The sequence below is a fragment of the Cololabis saira genome, chromosome 23, assembly GCF_033807715.1.
Source record: "Cololabis saira isolate AMF1-May2022 chromosome 23, fColSai1.1, whole genome shotgun sequence".
NCBI lineage: Eukaryota > Metazoa > Chordata > Actinopteri > Beloniformes > Belonidae > Cololabis > Cololabis saira.
This window is the reverse complement of record NC_084609.1, coordinates 22974970-22990847: the sequence shown is the minus strand read 5'-3', so window position 1 is coordinate 22990847 and position 15878 is coordinate 22974970. Positions and strand designations below refer to the sequence as shown.

Below are 15878 nucleotides of genomic sequence, written 5' to 3'. Positions count from 1 at the left end.
GGAGCAGGTGGGGCCTTAGGATATCAGTGGACAAGACAAAGTATGTGGTGTTTGGGAATAAGAAAACGGAGTGTCAGGGGTTAGTCCTGTATGGACAGGGGATTGAGAGGGTGAAAAATTTTAAGTTTTTGGGTGTGCACTTTGACGAAAGGCTTACATGGAAGAGGCACATTGACAGCTTAGTAACAAAGTGTGAAAAAGTGATCAATGTGATGAGGTCTCTCTCTGGAAGTACTTGGGGTGCTGGCCAAGAGACTCAAAAGTTAATATACAGGGCAATGGTGAGGTCACGATTAGATTATGGGTGTTTGTGTTATGGAACGGCAGCAAAAACAACATTAAAACGGCTGGATGTAGTGCAGGCGAAAGCGCTTAGAGTGTGCTGTGGGGCCCTCAGGACCACTCCAGTTCCGGCCCTGCTGGTAGAAATGGAAGAGACTCCACTGGCAAAGCGGAGAGAAAAACTGGCCATGCAGTGGGTGTGCAAACTGAGGGGGTTCCAAGGGGAGAACCCAGCTAAACTAGTCCTGGAGGAAGCGTGGGAGTGGGGAGGAGGCAGGGTTAAAAAGGAGTGCTTTATCAGCAGGACTAGCAAAGGGATGGAGGGGATGCGCTTGGGAGGGGTGGCCCCCACAGTGTGCTGGCCAGCTGTGCCGCCTTGGCTTTTACCTGCTCCAAAGACAGACCTCAGCATTCTGGACTGTGTTAAAACAGGTGGAAGGGCCGCCGACAGTGGAATGGTAAAAAAGAGACTAGAGAGCTCCTGGAAACATCATCTTCAAATATACACAGACGGGTCCCTAGATCCTAAAACGGGAAAGGCTGGGTTTTCCTTTTGCATTCCAGGGTTGGGAATTGTGGTGGGTAGACGACTGTCTGAGGGGGTTTCAGTTTTTACGACAGAGCTGACCGCTATAATATGGGCACTGGAGTGGGTGGAGGAGGTGCAGCCAGGGCAGGTTGTCATTTGTACTGACTCGGCCTCCGTCCTGATGACTTTGAGGGAAGGCAAGCTGGGAGTGCGTTCAGACCTGGTGGTGGAACTGTTAATGCTGCTATATAAGATTGAGAAGGCAAGAGGGGAGGTTGGGTTCCTCTGGGTGCCAGCCCATGTAGGGGTGGAAGGGAATGAGAGGGCAGATGCGGCAGCAAAAATGGCATTGAGGAGGGAGGTGGATGTTGAGGTGGGCATGGGAGTGTATGAATGTAGGACCGTCATAAAAAAGGAAATAACAGCAGTATGGCAGGAGGAATGGGAGAGGGAAACGAGGGGGAGGCACTACTTCAGCATCCAGAGAAATGTGAAGAGAGGGCTGAGCTTTCAAGAATCAGAAAGGAGGGGAGCAGTGCTAATGACAAGATTAAGGCTGGGGCACTGTGGGCTGGCCTGGGACCTGCTGAAGATGGGGAAACATCCAGATGGACTTTGTGGAATGTGCAGGGAACATCAAACAGTGAGGCATGTCCTTATGGAGTGCAGCCAGTTCGCAGAGGAGAGGAAGAAATTGTTTACAGCAGTAGCAGGGCAGTCCCCAAGTACAGTTACACTTAAGACACTGCTTAACCCCAAAGAGAATAAACCAAGGACTGTGAAAGCAGTCCTTCAGTTTATGGCAGCAACAGGACTCCAGCTGTAGTTCTGAGCTGCTCTTTCTGATCTTTTTGACTGTTCTGGACTTGACCTGTGGGAGGCAGCAATGTGCCGAAAGGCATCTAGTCTGCCGGAAACTACAAGAAGAAGAAGAAGAAGAAGATCCCGGTGACGTCACGGTCAGTTCCTTCCGTCCGCCACCAGGCGTCGCTGCTGCTGCTGCTCCAGCGTGAACTGAGAAACCAGGAGACAAAAGCAACAAAGTGAAGCCCCCTCCGGATCAATCAAATGGGTCAGGTCTGACCGTCCGGGACCCCGAACCCCGCCATCCCGACGTCCCCCCCCACGGTAAGTGATCCTGATCGTCAGAACCGGGTCAGGAGAGCCGTGGTCCGGCTGGCCGTCGTGCTGAGTGTGGTCCGGACCCGGAGGTTCGAGGCTGGTTCTGCCTCAGGTTAGCCAGGCTGTCCCGTGTGTGGCCTAGCTGGTTAGCTGCCAGCTAGCGGTCGAGGGGTCCGGGGTGTGGGGGCCGGGTCCCCCGGACCGGGTCAGGACCAGCCCGGGCCGGGCCGGACCGGACCGTGTCCCTCATCCTCGTGACAGCAGCGTGGCACCTGTGTGTGTGTGCTGGTTCCGGTTCTGGTCCGAGCCTCGCCGCTACGGCTAGCCGGGGTAGCACCATCGTGTACTGATCCTGCACCAGCACCACTCAGGTTCAGTCCAGACCCGGTTATGGAGGGGAGAAGTTGCAGCAAAGTCAGGGTTCTGTTCCGGGGAGAGGGACTTGTCCTCCAGATGGCTCGGTTCGGTTCTCTGTGTTCTGGTCTCTCGCATCTTCCTGACTCGCACGGAAGACTAACCCGGAAAACCGTCCGTCCGTCCGGGCGAGCAGGAACTTTAGGAACGAACCTCCATTAATAATAATAATGTTTGTTATTGTCAGCCACGCGTTTACTACTGGGATAAAACAATGGATTACTACCACTTTATTACTATTTTATCACGCTCTATTATTGAGTACAGTATTGAGTACAAGTTGCACAGTTTTTTTTTATTTGAGTGATGCTTGTGTAGTAAAAGTTTTTCCTCCCACATGTACATATTAAATGGAAGAATTGGCTGCATTTGAAATGCTGCGTCAATAATCGCACTGGTGACGTCACTGGCCCAGGATGACACCACGTTTGCTGACATTAGGCAAGGCAGGTTTATTTATATAGCACAATTCAACACAAAGTGCTTTACATCATCATTAAAAGACATAATTAGACAGTAAATAACAAATGAAATGAAATACAATTATGACAAAAGAAGGTAAAATGATAAAAATCACATGTTGCTGATTTAAGAGTATGCTTAAATAACAAATAAATGAAATAAAATGATAAGAAAAAAGATAAAATAATAAAAAGCACAAGTTAAAAAGTAAGGGCAGGTGTAGTATGGTCCAGTTTCCTGGTGTTTGTAAGGACTCTGGCGGCACCGTTCTGGATCAGCTGCAGCTGCCTGATAGATTTCTTGTTAAGGCCTGTAAAGATGCCATTGCATTACTACTACTTTTATTACTATTTTTATCACGCTCTCACTTATTATTTAGTACAAGTTGGACAGTTTTTTTTTATTTGAGTGATGCTTGTGTAGTAAAAGTTTTTCCTCCCACATGTACATATTAAATGGAAGAATTGGCTGCATTTGAAATGCTGCGTCAATAATCGCCCTGGTGACGTCACTGGCCCAGGATGACGCCACGTTTGCTGACATAAGGCAACGCAGGTTTATTTCAGATTCAGATTACTTTTATTTGCCATTTGTGTTAAACACAGGAATTTGTCACAGTGGTAACAGTGTGCGCATTCAGAATATTATTTTCACATATAAATAATAAATAACAGACACATAACACCACAGTGAGGGAATAAACAAAAAATAAAGTGCAGGCATATACAATAAGTTATAGTCCAGTTATAGTTTTTTAAGTGACACTGGCTATATATTTATATAGCACAATTCAACACAAGGTAATTCAAAGTGCTTGACATCAACATTAAAAACCGCAAGACATAATTAGGCAGTAAATAAAAAATAAAATGAAATAACATTATGAGAAAAGAAGGTAAAATAATAAAAAGCACAAGATGATGAAAACTAACTTCATTTTATTTAATTTATTTGTTATTTAAGCCTACTTTTAAATCAGCAACTTGTGCTTTTTATTATTTTACCTTTCTTTTCTCATCATTTTATTTCATTTTATTTGTTATTTACTGTCTAATTATGTATTGCCACTTTTAATGTTGATGTAAAGCACTTTGAATTACCTTGTGTTGAATTGTGCTCTACAAATAAACTTGCTTTGCCTAAGGGCAGTAGAGTACCGCAGGTACACATCTCATTTGCGGTTTTCAGAGAGTATTTAATTTAAGAGTACGCTTAAATACCAAATAAATGAAATAAAATTATAAGAAAAGAGGTAAAATAACAAAATGCACACGTTATTACCATAAAAGTAAGGGCAGTAGAGTACAGCAGGTAAGTATTTAATTTAAGAGTACGCTTCAGTAAACAGTAATGTTTTTAGGCCTGATTTAAAGGAGCTGACAGTTGGAGCAGACCTCAGGTCTACAGGAAGTTTGTTCCACCGGTGAGGAGCAGAATAACTGAACGCTGACTCACCTTGCTTGGTTCTGGTTCTTGGGAAACACAACAAACCAGATCCAGATGAACCTCAGGGGTCTGGGGGCTTCATAGGAACTAACAGATCAAGCATGTATTTTGGTCCAAGACCATTCAGGTCTTTGTAGACCAGCAGTAGGATTTTAACTCTATCCTTTGACTCACTGGAAGCCAGTGTAGTGATTTCATGACCGGTGTAATATGGTCTCCTGGTGTTTGTAAGGACTCTGGCGGCAGCGTTCTGGATCAGCTGCAGCTGCCTGATAGATTTCTTGTTAAGGTCTGTAAAGATGATGATGCTGCTACTACTACTACTACTACTACTTTTATTACTATTTTATCACATTCTCACTAATTATTTAGTAGAAGTTGGACAGTTTTTTTTTTTTTTTTTTTGAGTGATGCTTGTGTAGTAAAAGTTTTTCCTCCCACATGTACATATTAAATGGGAGAATTGGCTGCATTTGAAATGCTGCGTCAATAATCGCCCTGGTGACGTCACTGGCCCAGGATGACACCACGTTTGCTGACATTAAGATAATTGTACAGGCTAAACACCGAGTGAACCATGAGGCACTAGCTGTTCTCTACAGTTGATGTTTTGCCTGGGTCAATAACCTGTATTGTATATGAAGTCAAAGCACACAGAATTTACTTACATGCTAATAAATTGAACTAGTTCCTCATGTAAAAAACAAAAAAAAGGCTCAGCCTTTTTTTGGATCTTTAAAACACTGGGGATTAAGCCCAGCCTAAAAAAGGTTAAACTGTAATTTATAAATGATGTCAAATTAGTTGATAAAATCAAATTAATATCAAATGCGAGGTCTTGTGCAGTATTTGCTACTAGGTGCACAATAAAAGGATAAAACAAGGTTAAACAGTCATGTGCTCACCTGTTTAGTTGCCTGTTCTTTGCTTAATTAATGTATTTTACTATGTTTTTGGAACCAATTGTGTTGTATGACATGGGTTGTTTTGAAGAAATGGAAACTGGTTTGCCTTTGTCCTTGTGCTGTCCTGTTATTTGTTTTTCTTGGATACTTAGTCTTTTACTTTATAAACCTGTAAGGTCTTGTTTGGACAAAAGACTCCATGTGCAATAATATGATAATAGCTAGAGTTGTAGGTCGAAAGTGCGAATCATTGGTAGTCATAAGATGTAAAAGGAGAGATGTACTGTTATGGTTATTTTCTTGGATGTTCTTTATATCAGCTTTGTATATGTTTCAGTGTAACAAAGAATTTTATACACAAGGATATACTTCAATGAATGTAGAGTATCACAGTTTTAATAATATGTGTGAGTGTAATCTCTGGTTTATAAAGTTGTAACCTGTCCAGAATTACCACCAACGTGGACTAAATTTCAGGTTTGGCCACATGATAAAAAATCTGGTTATTGTCAGCCAGGTGACCCATAAATGTGACAGCGCTGTGTTTTTATTGTTTACAGCTGTCATTAATGTGACTTTTAGCATCTGCATTACTTCCTGTTAGCATTGCTAGCCAGACCCATTCACCCGGTGTTCATTTACCCTTAAGAGATTGGTCTGGTATTCCTCTCATTGGCAGCCATTTCCGCCGGTACATAACATACCAAACCAATCGCAACAGAACGTGGATGATGTTTATGCAATGACTCATACACCCACGATTATAAACAATAAAGATGGCTACAGAATAGGAAATAACACCTTGGATCAACAGGTTTTATATTGCAAAGTAGTCAGCAGTCCTTCAGCGGCGTTCCTGCACCACTGCATGCCATTTTAGATGTCTTTTGGTGATTGTAGTAAGGTTGTTGCACTGCTTACGTTCCATACTTTTTCTCTGACTGCAGTGGGGTCCAGAGGCCGTTTCTTGGTGTCCCTTGGTAATGCACCCTAGAGATCAAAGTAAAATCCAGAAAGAGCCAGACTAATTATTTGTGTCCTTTTCTTGTGGAAGAGGAAAATAAATAGGATGGTTGGTAAAGCTACTGTTTAATAGGTGCAGAGGGTTTTAAGTGTGTCAGGAGGATGTTAAAACCCAAATACCAAACCCAATTGAGCAATAATTCTATGGAAGAATCTTTAGATTGGCTGGTTGCCGTTTTCCAGGCGGGTACTTGCACCTGAAAGCTATGATGTGGGATTACTGGGCCAAATGGCTACAAACGTTTAGGTAAGCAAATGTCTCCTAGTACTGGACGGGCTGGCTGAACCTGTACCTGTGAATGAAAGATTCCAGCCTGGCAGACCAAACCAAGAGTGTCATGAGGCGAGGCTTGTCACCTTGGAAATTAAAAGTACTGTACTGGCAGCAAAGTTGTTTCCAAAAGAATCAGCATTTATAAAACATGCTTTCATGAATTGATTTTTACATCTGTTTTAATTTCAACACCAGTTAGAAAGTGAAAGTGGTGGTAAAGTGTGCAGGTTTAAAAGTTTTCTAGCCGGGCACGTGTGTGTGTGTGTTGTTTTTGCAAATCCAGTTTTTCCAGAAAGCACAGATTTTAACGGATGGATCTTCGTCTCTCCTGATCTGTAGGTTGTGTGCAGAGGAGCGGAGCTGCTTCGGGTTATAAATGGAGAGGGACAAGCAGGCGCTCTGTGTCCTGGACAGCAACACACGTGTGACGACACCAGCTTGAGAGCCTGCGTATCAGTGAATGCACCTGGGAAAAAAAGTGACCACACCTGACAACGCAGACCTGATTATTTCAGAGAAACCCTTGGGCTGCCGCCATGGATCTGGAGGAAGAGCTTGCTCACATGAGTGAGGAAGTGGTTAGCGAAGCCAATGGCTCCATAGAAAGTAGGAGAAGAGAGGTAGAAGGGAACTGCCTGAGAATCGAGGGACAAGATGGCTACGTGTTCAAATCTTATAGCATTAACCCTCACGATGGTGTAAATCCAAAGTCACCTGGCTGCTCCTCATCACTGGATAAAGACTCTCTTTCTTGTTTTAATTTATCGTCTCAGGGTGTAAGACAGTTGGAGTTAGACCTCGCATGTAACACTGGTCCAGCTTCTCCCAACACTGATATTGGAGTAAATGTAGAGAGGCAGCAGTACGAAAATGGCAACATATCGCGCGAACACGCCACAGAGGATATTGAGGATGCAAATGACATGGAAGAGGATACGCAGGACGATGAAAGGCTAGCAGCATTTAGTAGCTCTTTTGCCCCTTTTTTCCCCAGAGATGGGGAAGACTATAGTAATTTATTTAGTGGATACTCAAGCAGCCTTTATGATGTTGCCATGGACGCTGTCAGTCAGAGTCTCTTGTCTTCTATAAGGAGTCATACTAACCCGAGGAAGAAATCTCCCGCGTGGGATCACTTCTGCATATCACCGCGAGACAACACCAAAGCAATCTGTTTATACTGCATGAAAGAGTTCAGTCGGGGTAAGAATGAAAAAGACCTCAGTACAAGTTGTTTAATGAGGCACGTACGAAGGGCTCACCCCACTGTGCTTCCACCAGAAAGCTTAGACGGATCCTTCAATCTGCCCGGCGCTTTTCCCTCATTGTTGCTACCTATGACCCCGAACTCACCAAAAAACGGAGACTTAACAAATAGCGTTCTTGCTTCTGCCTCAAACTCCTCACCGTCCACCTCCTCAGCTGAAACTTCAGACCTGCCACCCAAAGAAGTGATATCCAAAGTCGAACCAAAACTAGAACCACCCACCGACGCCATGGGCACACTTTCATCTTCACATTCCAGCGACAACAACGTGGAGGACATGTCAGATGGAGGGCCCGAGCGCCTCCCAGGGACCCCAAAAGGCTCTAGTTCCCGCCGCAGGTCAGCTGTATGGAAACATTTCTACCTGTCACCCATTGACAGCTCCAAAGCAGTATGCATCCATTGCATGAATGAATTCAGCAGGGGTAAAAATGGAAAGGATCTAGGGACAAGCTGTCTCATTCGTCACATGTGGAGGGCCCACAGAGAGGTTGTAATTGAGGAAAATGGACAAGGCGGTCACATTCCCCCACCGTACACAAACTCGCCCTCACTGTTATCCCGCACTCTCTTACATGATTCATTCGAAATTAAAAAAGAGTTACTCATGCTTTCATCCTCACCAGAAACCACATCAGATGAACTACCCCATAGCATGGAGATGAACCTGGGTATAAAGCAAGAATGTGTAGAGGTGATGAATCTCTCAGGGCAGGAGTCCTCCCTTAACCTCTCCTTCAAAGCTCATGAGGGGGATACATCCCTGGCCTCCTCACTGTGCAACCTCTTCGAAGGCCCGAGCCCCAACATGGATCATACCGTTTTCCAACAAAACAAGAAGATAATGAAACGGGTGAAATCTGAAGTGTGGCACCATTTCATCGTGTCACCAGTTGACCAGTTAAAAGCACTGTGCCGTTACTGTCCGTGTGTCATTAGCAGGGGGAAACGGGGCGACTTTGGCACGAGCTGCCTGATGAGACATCTTATGAGACGCCACCCAGACGTTCTCAAAAACCAAAAAAGCACAGACGACAAGGACTTGCCACCTCACCCCTTCATCAATCTCCCCTCAGCGGATGCGGTTCCAGCCAAAGAAACAGAGGGCCCCGCCACAGATAAAAAACCCCGCACCCTTCCAGTTTTCAGTAAAAGGACATCAAAACTGTGGAACCATTTCTCCATTTCTCCCGTTGACCCCACGAAGGTGGTCTGTTTGCACTGTAACCGCACAATAAGCAGAGGCAAAAAGACTACAAACCTCGGCACCAGCTGCCTCCTGAGGCACATGCAGAGGTTTCACGGACACGTTCTTGAAAGCAACAATATTATCTCAGGTGATGTGCCGTCTGCTGAATTTCACGTTAAGCAAGAAGTCGTGGAGACCTCCATTTATGAACCGGAGCAGAACTGTGTGAGGTTCGATGATCACCACCCGGTTGCCAAAAATATAACCAAACTTGTCGCAGAAATGCTTGCACTGGATCTTCAGCCATCGGTTCTGGTGGAGAACGCTGGACTGAACAGACTGCTCGAGTACCTCCAGCCTCAATATTCTCTACCCCCGTCTTCTTACTTTACCAGCACTGCCATACCAGAAATGTACGAAAGGGTGAAGGATGTCGTGGTGGCCCACTTGAAAGAGGCTGAGGATGGCGTCGTCCACTTCACCGCAAGTATCTGGGTCAGCAGCCAGACAAGGGAATACCTGACCCTTACTGCCCACTGGGGGTCGTACGAGTCGAGTGTCAGACCCCAAGGTCAAGACTTTCACTGTTCCGCTCTCCTAAGTGTCTCACAAATAGACTGTGATCAAGATATGCATGACATCCCCAAACAGCTTGAATATCTGTGGGATACTTGGATCACCTCTTCCGGGCTGAAAAGGGGGTTCACCGTAACCGACAGCAACACCATCAGACACGCCCTGGAGGCACACGGTCATGCCATCATGCAGTGTTTCGGACACACTATAGACCTCATTGTAAATGAAGCCATAAAAAGCCAGAGAATGGTTCAGAACCTCCTGAGCATCGCGCGGAAGATCTGTGAGCGCGTGCACCGCTCGGCGAAGGCTAAAGAGCAGCTGGCAGAGTTCCAGAAGGTCCACCAGCTGCCGGAGAACCAGCTGATCCAGGACGTCCCCTCCAAATGGATGACCTCCTTTTCCATGCTGGAGCGGCTGGTGGAGCAGAAGAACGCCATCGATGACATGTCCATCGAGTGCAGTTTCAGGGAAATAATCAGCTGCGACCAGTGGGAGGTGATGCTGTCCGTCTGCAATGCACTGAAACCGTTCGAAGTAGCCTGCAGAGAGATGAGCAACCGCACCGCCACGCTGGGACAAGTCATACCACTCATTCACATCCTCAACAGAAAAATAGACATGCTCTTCGACGAGACTGTGGGTATAGACAATATGCTGAAGTCTTTGAAGGAGGCCATGGTGAGCAGGATGTCTGCCACTCTGCGCGACCCTCGATACACCTGGGCCACCATGCTGGACCCGAGATACAAAACCTCATTGTTCTCAGAGGAGGAGGCTGAGCAGTGCAAACAAGATTTGATCCGGGAGCTGGACTTTTCTTCTACCTCAGATGCAATAAATCCTCCGCTGCCCAACGGCTGCAGCGAGGCGGCAGTTTCATACAGCAACACCCACCCGAACAAGGACAACCTCTGGTCCTTGATGAGCAACGTCAGGCAAGATGTAAAACAAGAGGAGAGGCCAAAGTCCTCGGAGCTGGCAGTGCTCGAGTACCTCGAGGAAGACATTCTGGATCAAAGCTGTGACCCCCTCGACTATTGGAACCTGAAAAAGTTCCTGTGGCCCGAACTCGCCAAAGTGGCCGCCCGTTACGCGGGCTGCCCCCCCAGCATCGTCCCGGCAGAGACACTGTTCAGCACGTCCAGCGTCAACTGTGCCCTGAACCAGTCCCGGACCACGCTGGACAACGTGGAGAGTCTGCTGTTCCTTAAAGTCAACCTCCCTTTGATTTATTTTCAATACTGATCATAATTAAGCATTAACTTGAAAAGCCTTCCATAAAAGGACCAAGTTGCATAGCTGTGAAACGGGAGGTTTTTTTCTGTTTGAGCAAGATGTAAAATATCAATTTATACACTGATTCTCAACGCGGAGGCCAGATTGAGGTTTTATTGTATCGTGTACTACTGTTAAACACTCTGGAGCTGTTGTGATGAAAAGTCTCAGAAGTGTATCAGGGAGGGAGGGTTTGTTTTTAGTTTTTAGCTGTAGGGCTCGGTGATGATGCGTGTGTGTGTGCGTGCGTGCGTGTGTGGTCGTAAACTGGTGTTCCTTTTTTTTTTTTTAATTGTTTTCTGTCTACTCTCTCCTTGTGCCTTATCCAATGCTACTTCAGGTCAAAATGCTGTAAATATTATGGAAATTACAAAGATCACATCAGGATGCTTTTTGATGATTTTTTTTCTTTTCTTTTTTTTTAAAACAGATTAAATATAAATGCAGGGTTGTTTCCTGAATGAAAACAAGACCCAAAAATAAATGCTGTGACTGAAAGATGTTTAAGTTAATGTTATTTAATTTCACTTGTGAATCTGTGGCTCACGGTACTGTCACTTAGAAATAGACCTTTTTTTATTTTTACTTGCTGAAATGTTTTTAATGAATTCGTGTACAATATTGCTGTATTTTCAGATTAAGGGGGTGGTTTGGATTCTACAATTTTTCTCTTAAGCACAATTTTAGTTTATGTCCAGGGGGTTAAATTAATGGGTTTATTATCAATTAAAAATGATGTACTGTACATTTTTATATTAAATTACTTCTGAACCTAATTTGATAAATGTTTTAGCATTGAGACTGGAAAAATGCAAATTTTGTGGTCATTTGTAAATAAAGGTTTCCCTTATACAAAAAAAGTTTTTTCTTTAAGTACAAAACAAACTCCAACTCAACTTTACTTTTTAATTCTGCTACTTATACAACAAGTGCATCCGCTGGAGGATCGCAATCCCGGCTGACTTTTAAGAGATACTTCAGTTAAACTTGCAGATACCACTTTGTAAACAGCAGTGTCCCCCTTTGGTCCTTTTATTTATATTTTTGGTCAACTGCAAGCTCTTTCATCCCCATTCCTCTTGAGTTTTATCCCTGGAGGTTAGTCTTTCCTCCTCATCAGGACAGTTTTCCTCTCCAAGCGCACGCTGACGGGGGGGAAGTGGGCCGGGTCGAGGCCGATGTTGCTGTAACCTTCGATGAAGGCCAAAGGCTGGTGAGTGTCGCGCAGCAGCTGGATCTTGGTGGCGTTGGCCTCCATCAGCAGGTGCGAGTACAGTTTGATATCTGGACTTGTTGGACTCAGGTCCTCTCGTTTGTCATATCTGTCAGAAACAGGAAGTGGAGGGATTATAATAACCTAAAATGATAAGGGGAATGTTTTAGATCATTGGTAAGGGGGGAAGAAGAAAAAGAAATCACCAACCTCCAGTTTTTGTTTTGCTCTAAGAAGCGTGACACTCCTGTTTCAGCGGTGTAGGTGTCAATATGGACAAAAACATCTGAGGAAAAGTATGCATGACTTTTAGGATAATGATTTATAAAACGAATTCCTCTCAACAGCCTTGAAATGCACTTTTCTTTTACTTTATTGCAACGGATCAGGAAGCTGGTTGGATCCTTTTTATAAGAATTTGGGAAAATGTGACCATGCTATAACAGGAATCATTTCATTAAAGCTGAGTGTGTTTTAGTAAAACTACAAATGTTCAAAGTATTTTACAAAAAAGTGTTGCCCAATATGTTCTTAATACATTGTTTTACAAATTCAACGAAATTCTATTCTAAGATTAGTCACTTAAAGAAAAGCCACCAAACTAAAGCTGTGACGGGTCACTCGGTCAGATTCATGTCATCACTCATATACATAAAAGCCAGACAGAACAGCTGGATGGAAATAACTCACTCTGAGTGTTAGTTACCAGAAACAGCAGGACAGAATTATCACCTCCTTTTGTAACAGATGTGTTTTATTAGCTAAAGGAAGAACTAAGCACCTTAAAGCACTTTAAATAATTGAAACAGTTCTCATCCGAGGCTACGTTCACACTGCAGGTCTTCATGCTCAATCCAGATGTTTTGCCAAGATCAGATTTTCAGTATTTTGAATATATTTTATATCAGACCTCTGCTTTGATGTGACATCAAGTGAGGAACGTCAGGTGTACAGACGTGAATATGGCAGCAGTGGAAGCCGACTAATTCATAAACTAATTATAATGAAAAGATGCCCTCCGTACACAGACACGTTTGGATGATGGATCAGTTTAATCTGAGCTCCTCAGACAGCCCCCTGGGAATCAGACTAGTGGTTTGTATCAAAGAGGAAAATAATTAAGATGGCTCGCCGGCAGGCTATGCAAGTACAAAGGTGAACGGATTCCCACCTGCCGTGGCTGGCAACAGCCTGTGTAGTTCCTGCATCCCTCTGCCTCCGGGGTAGTTGTGGTGGGAAACGTAGAGACAAATACCAGAGTAGGTTGTGTTGATCAACAGCTGGCCGACAACAACTGCAGAGCCCAGTTTGTACATCCAGGATTTCTGATAGCTGCACAAACTGAAGCACGTGAAGCAATAAGAAATGATTACATGTGAGAACTAACCATTGCAAAGTAGTGACTGATGTAAGTTTCAGCTTACATGAACGAGCAGCCGCGCGCAGCCACCAAACTCAGCACAGGGAAGGTGTATATGATGAAGCGCAGCTCCTTGTGGGGCAGCAGGGAATAGATGAAAATGAAGCCGACGGCAGGAAGCAGCAGCAGCCTCATCCGCCTGTCAAGGAGGCCAAAAGGCACAAAGAGCAGCGTGCCGCCCAGCGCACGGGGCACTGCAGAGTAGAAGTACCATAGAAACGGAGAGGTCTAATGGACGGAGGAGTCAAGGAGGACTCTGGAGTGGAAACTGGATGCAAACTACTTAAATTGTTTAAAAACTTACAAGTCACAAGTGTTTCAGCTATTTAAACATAAGACACAGCATACTTTTTTGTGAAAGGATATTCCCCAGTCGGAGCTTTTATTAAGAACAGTGTTGTACCACAACACCTGGCCCTCAGGCCAGAGGATCTTCCTCCAGAAGAACGAGTCGACCGCTACTGTCAGAGCTGCAGCACGCAAAGGAAACAAGAACAAAACATCAGTGAAATAGTCCTGTTTTTTTACTACACATTTTATTCAAAGTCCACGTGGGTCAATTCACCACCAACCCAGGGACAGGATCCCTGCAGGAGCGGCGTAGCGGAGCAGCTGCAGCAGCCCCAGCCGCCTGCTCAGCAGGGACATCAGCAACATGAGGCCCATGAAGATGCAAAGCTCTGACCGGAACACGATGATGGCCAGAGCAGAGAGAGCGATGAACCGGCCGTGTTGCTGAGCCATCCAGGATGTGAATGCTGTGAGAACTGGGAAACAGAGTTTCACTGCCTTAATGTACAACGATTTAGATGATGAAAAGGAAAACGGGAATCAGATCTTACCTACTGGCAGTGCAAACACATTGGGGAGCGTCCTTGTGCTGTAGAACATGAGGTGAAACTGGGAAGCACAGGTGAGACAGAAGAGGCTCGCAACCGTGGAGCCAAACTGCCGCCTCACCTCTCTCTGCATGTGCCACAGAGCAGCGATTACACATGATCCCAAAGTAGCTCTGACTGCACACAACACATTTAAAAGATGTTTAATTGCCTCGCAGAGGATTTAAAGTCATCAGTGTTTTTAAATCAGTTTACGTACCTATAAGTTGAGTGTAAAATTTTGGTGCATCAAGAAGAGAGGACAGGAAAACAAAAGGCGAGCAGAGCGTGGAGATGAACAGAGGGCCGAGGAAAGTACGCGGCACCACTCCAGGGAATTCATGATGGTCGTACTGAAAAACAGGAGGACTTTAATGGTCAACAGCACAATCAGAACAACTCTGAGCACATAAAACAGAAGATTGACCACGAAACAAACAAAAAGACACAGGCATTAGATATTGAAATAACCCCCTACCCCCATTTAAACATTTAAATTATGCAAATATAAGATCAAAAACTGTTTTTTGGACATCCTGCACTTAAATTCTATTAACTATTCAACGAAAAATGATAGCACTGGAAAAAACTACAAGTTCTGTGTGTACTCTTTGACCTATACTAAAGATCATGCTGTGGAAGTTTTTAATCTATAATTAAAAGGTCAGGTGGAGACTCTTGATTTCTGTCAGCGCAAGGAAAAACGTCTTTTCAATAATGAATGTAAGTAGAAACTGGTCAAATCTCTTCATTATTAGTCACTGGAAACATAAAAAGTTTACAAAACTGACAACTAGAGTAGAAAAACATCATCTCCTGACATTTCATTACTAAGTTAATCAAATATTTAGTGGAAATGAAACTATAATCTAATTATATACCTTCAAACATAAATTGGCTGGTTATATTTACTTAATTAAATTATATTATACCGGGGTTAGTAACTGTATATATGTGCATGAATGTTTTTTTCTCACTATTATTGTTAAAAAGACAAAGAAATCAATTCATGACATTAAATAGTTTTATGACAGATCGTCAGGCATTTCTATAACAACCAACATGTTGGTGTTGTTACCTCTAAACGCAACATAAACATATTTATTTAATGTTAGTCATGGTGTGTATCAGTATCGAGTTAGTTTTATTTCCATTTCCCTTCTTTCTGTAGTAAAACTTTGAAAACTCGCAGTGATAAGACTGAGGTTTTAATGTTTATGTTTGAGTTGTTGATGATGTGAGCTCTTCATCACAATTAGTTGCTTCTTACCTTGTCAAAGTCCAGTCTGTGATACAGAATGTCATGTGCTGCTTGTAAATTAAAACTTTCCTCAACTTTCGTAAACGGACACAGGAACAAATGCAGGAGAGCCACAGAAATGAACAGAAGCAGCAGCGGCAGTCCCAAAACAGTCCTCTTTTCAGCCATGACAGCTGAGAGCGCGCTTTGTCACTTCCGGTTAACACCGGAAGCAGACAATGGGAATTTCATACATAATGTCGCCAGTTTCTATCATTTAAAATGTTTTAAAAAGGGCCTGGATCTTTTTTCTTTCATTAATCTGCTCAAATGCTTATCAAAAAATAAAAAAGACGTTAT

At 44.0% G+C, this 15878-nt stretch overlaps 2 protein-coding genes across 2 annotated transcripts; one reads left to right on the top strand and one right to left on the bottom strand.

Moving 5' to 3' along the window:
• Window positions 1-1800: 1800 nt before the first annotated feature.
• zbed4 (zinc finger, BED-type containing 4) lies at window positions 1801-11637 on the top strand. Its single transcript, XM_061715277.1, has 2 exons — window positions 1801-1939; window positions 6797-11637. The coding sequence occupies exon 2, from the start codon at window positions 6994-6996 to the stop codon at window positions 10735-10737; it is 3744 nt and encodes a 1247-aa protein (XP_061571261.1). The 5' UTR covers window positions 1801-1939; window positions 6797-6993; the 3' UTR covers window positions 10738-11637.
• alg12 (ALG12 alpha-1,6-mannosyltransferase) lies at window positions 11421-15718 on the bottom strand. The gene is made up of 9 exons (XM_061715278.1): window positions 15549-15718; window positions 14499-14631; window positions 14243-14416; window positions 13973-14167; window positions 13767-13870; window positions 13405-13628; window positions 13152-13321; window positions 12191-12266; window positions 11421-12089 (listed from the first exon to the last, which is right to left on the bottom strand). The coding sequence occupies exons 1-9, from the start codon at window positions 15705-15707 to the stop codon at window positions 11867-11869; spliced, it is 1458 nt and encodes a 485-aa protein (XP_061571262.1). The 5' UTR covers window positions 15708-15718; the 3' UTR covers window positions 11421-11866.
• Window positions 15719-15878: the final 160 nt, after the last annotated feature.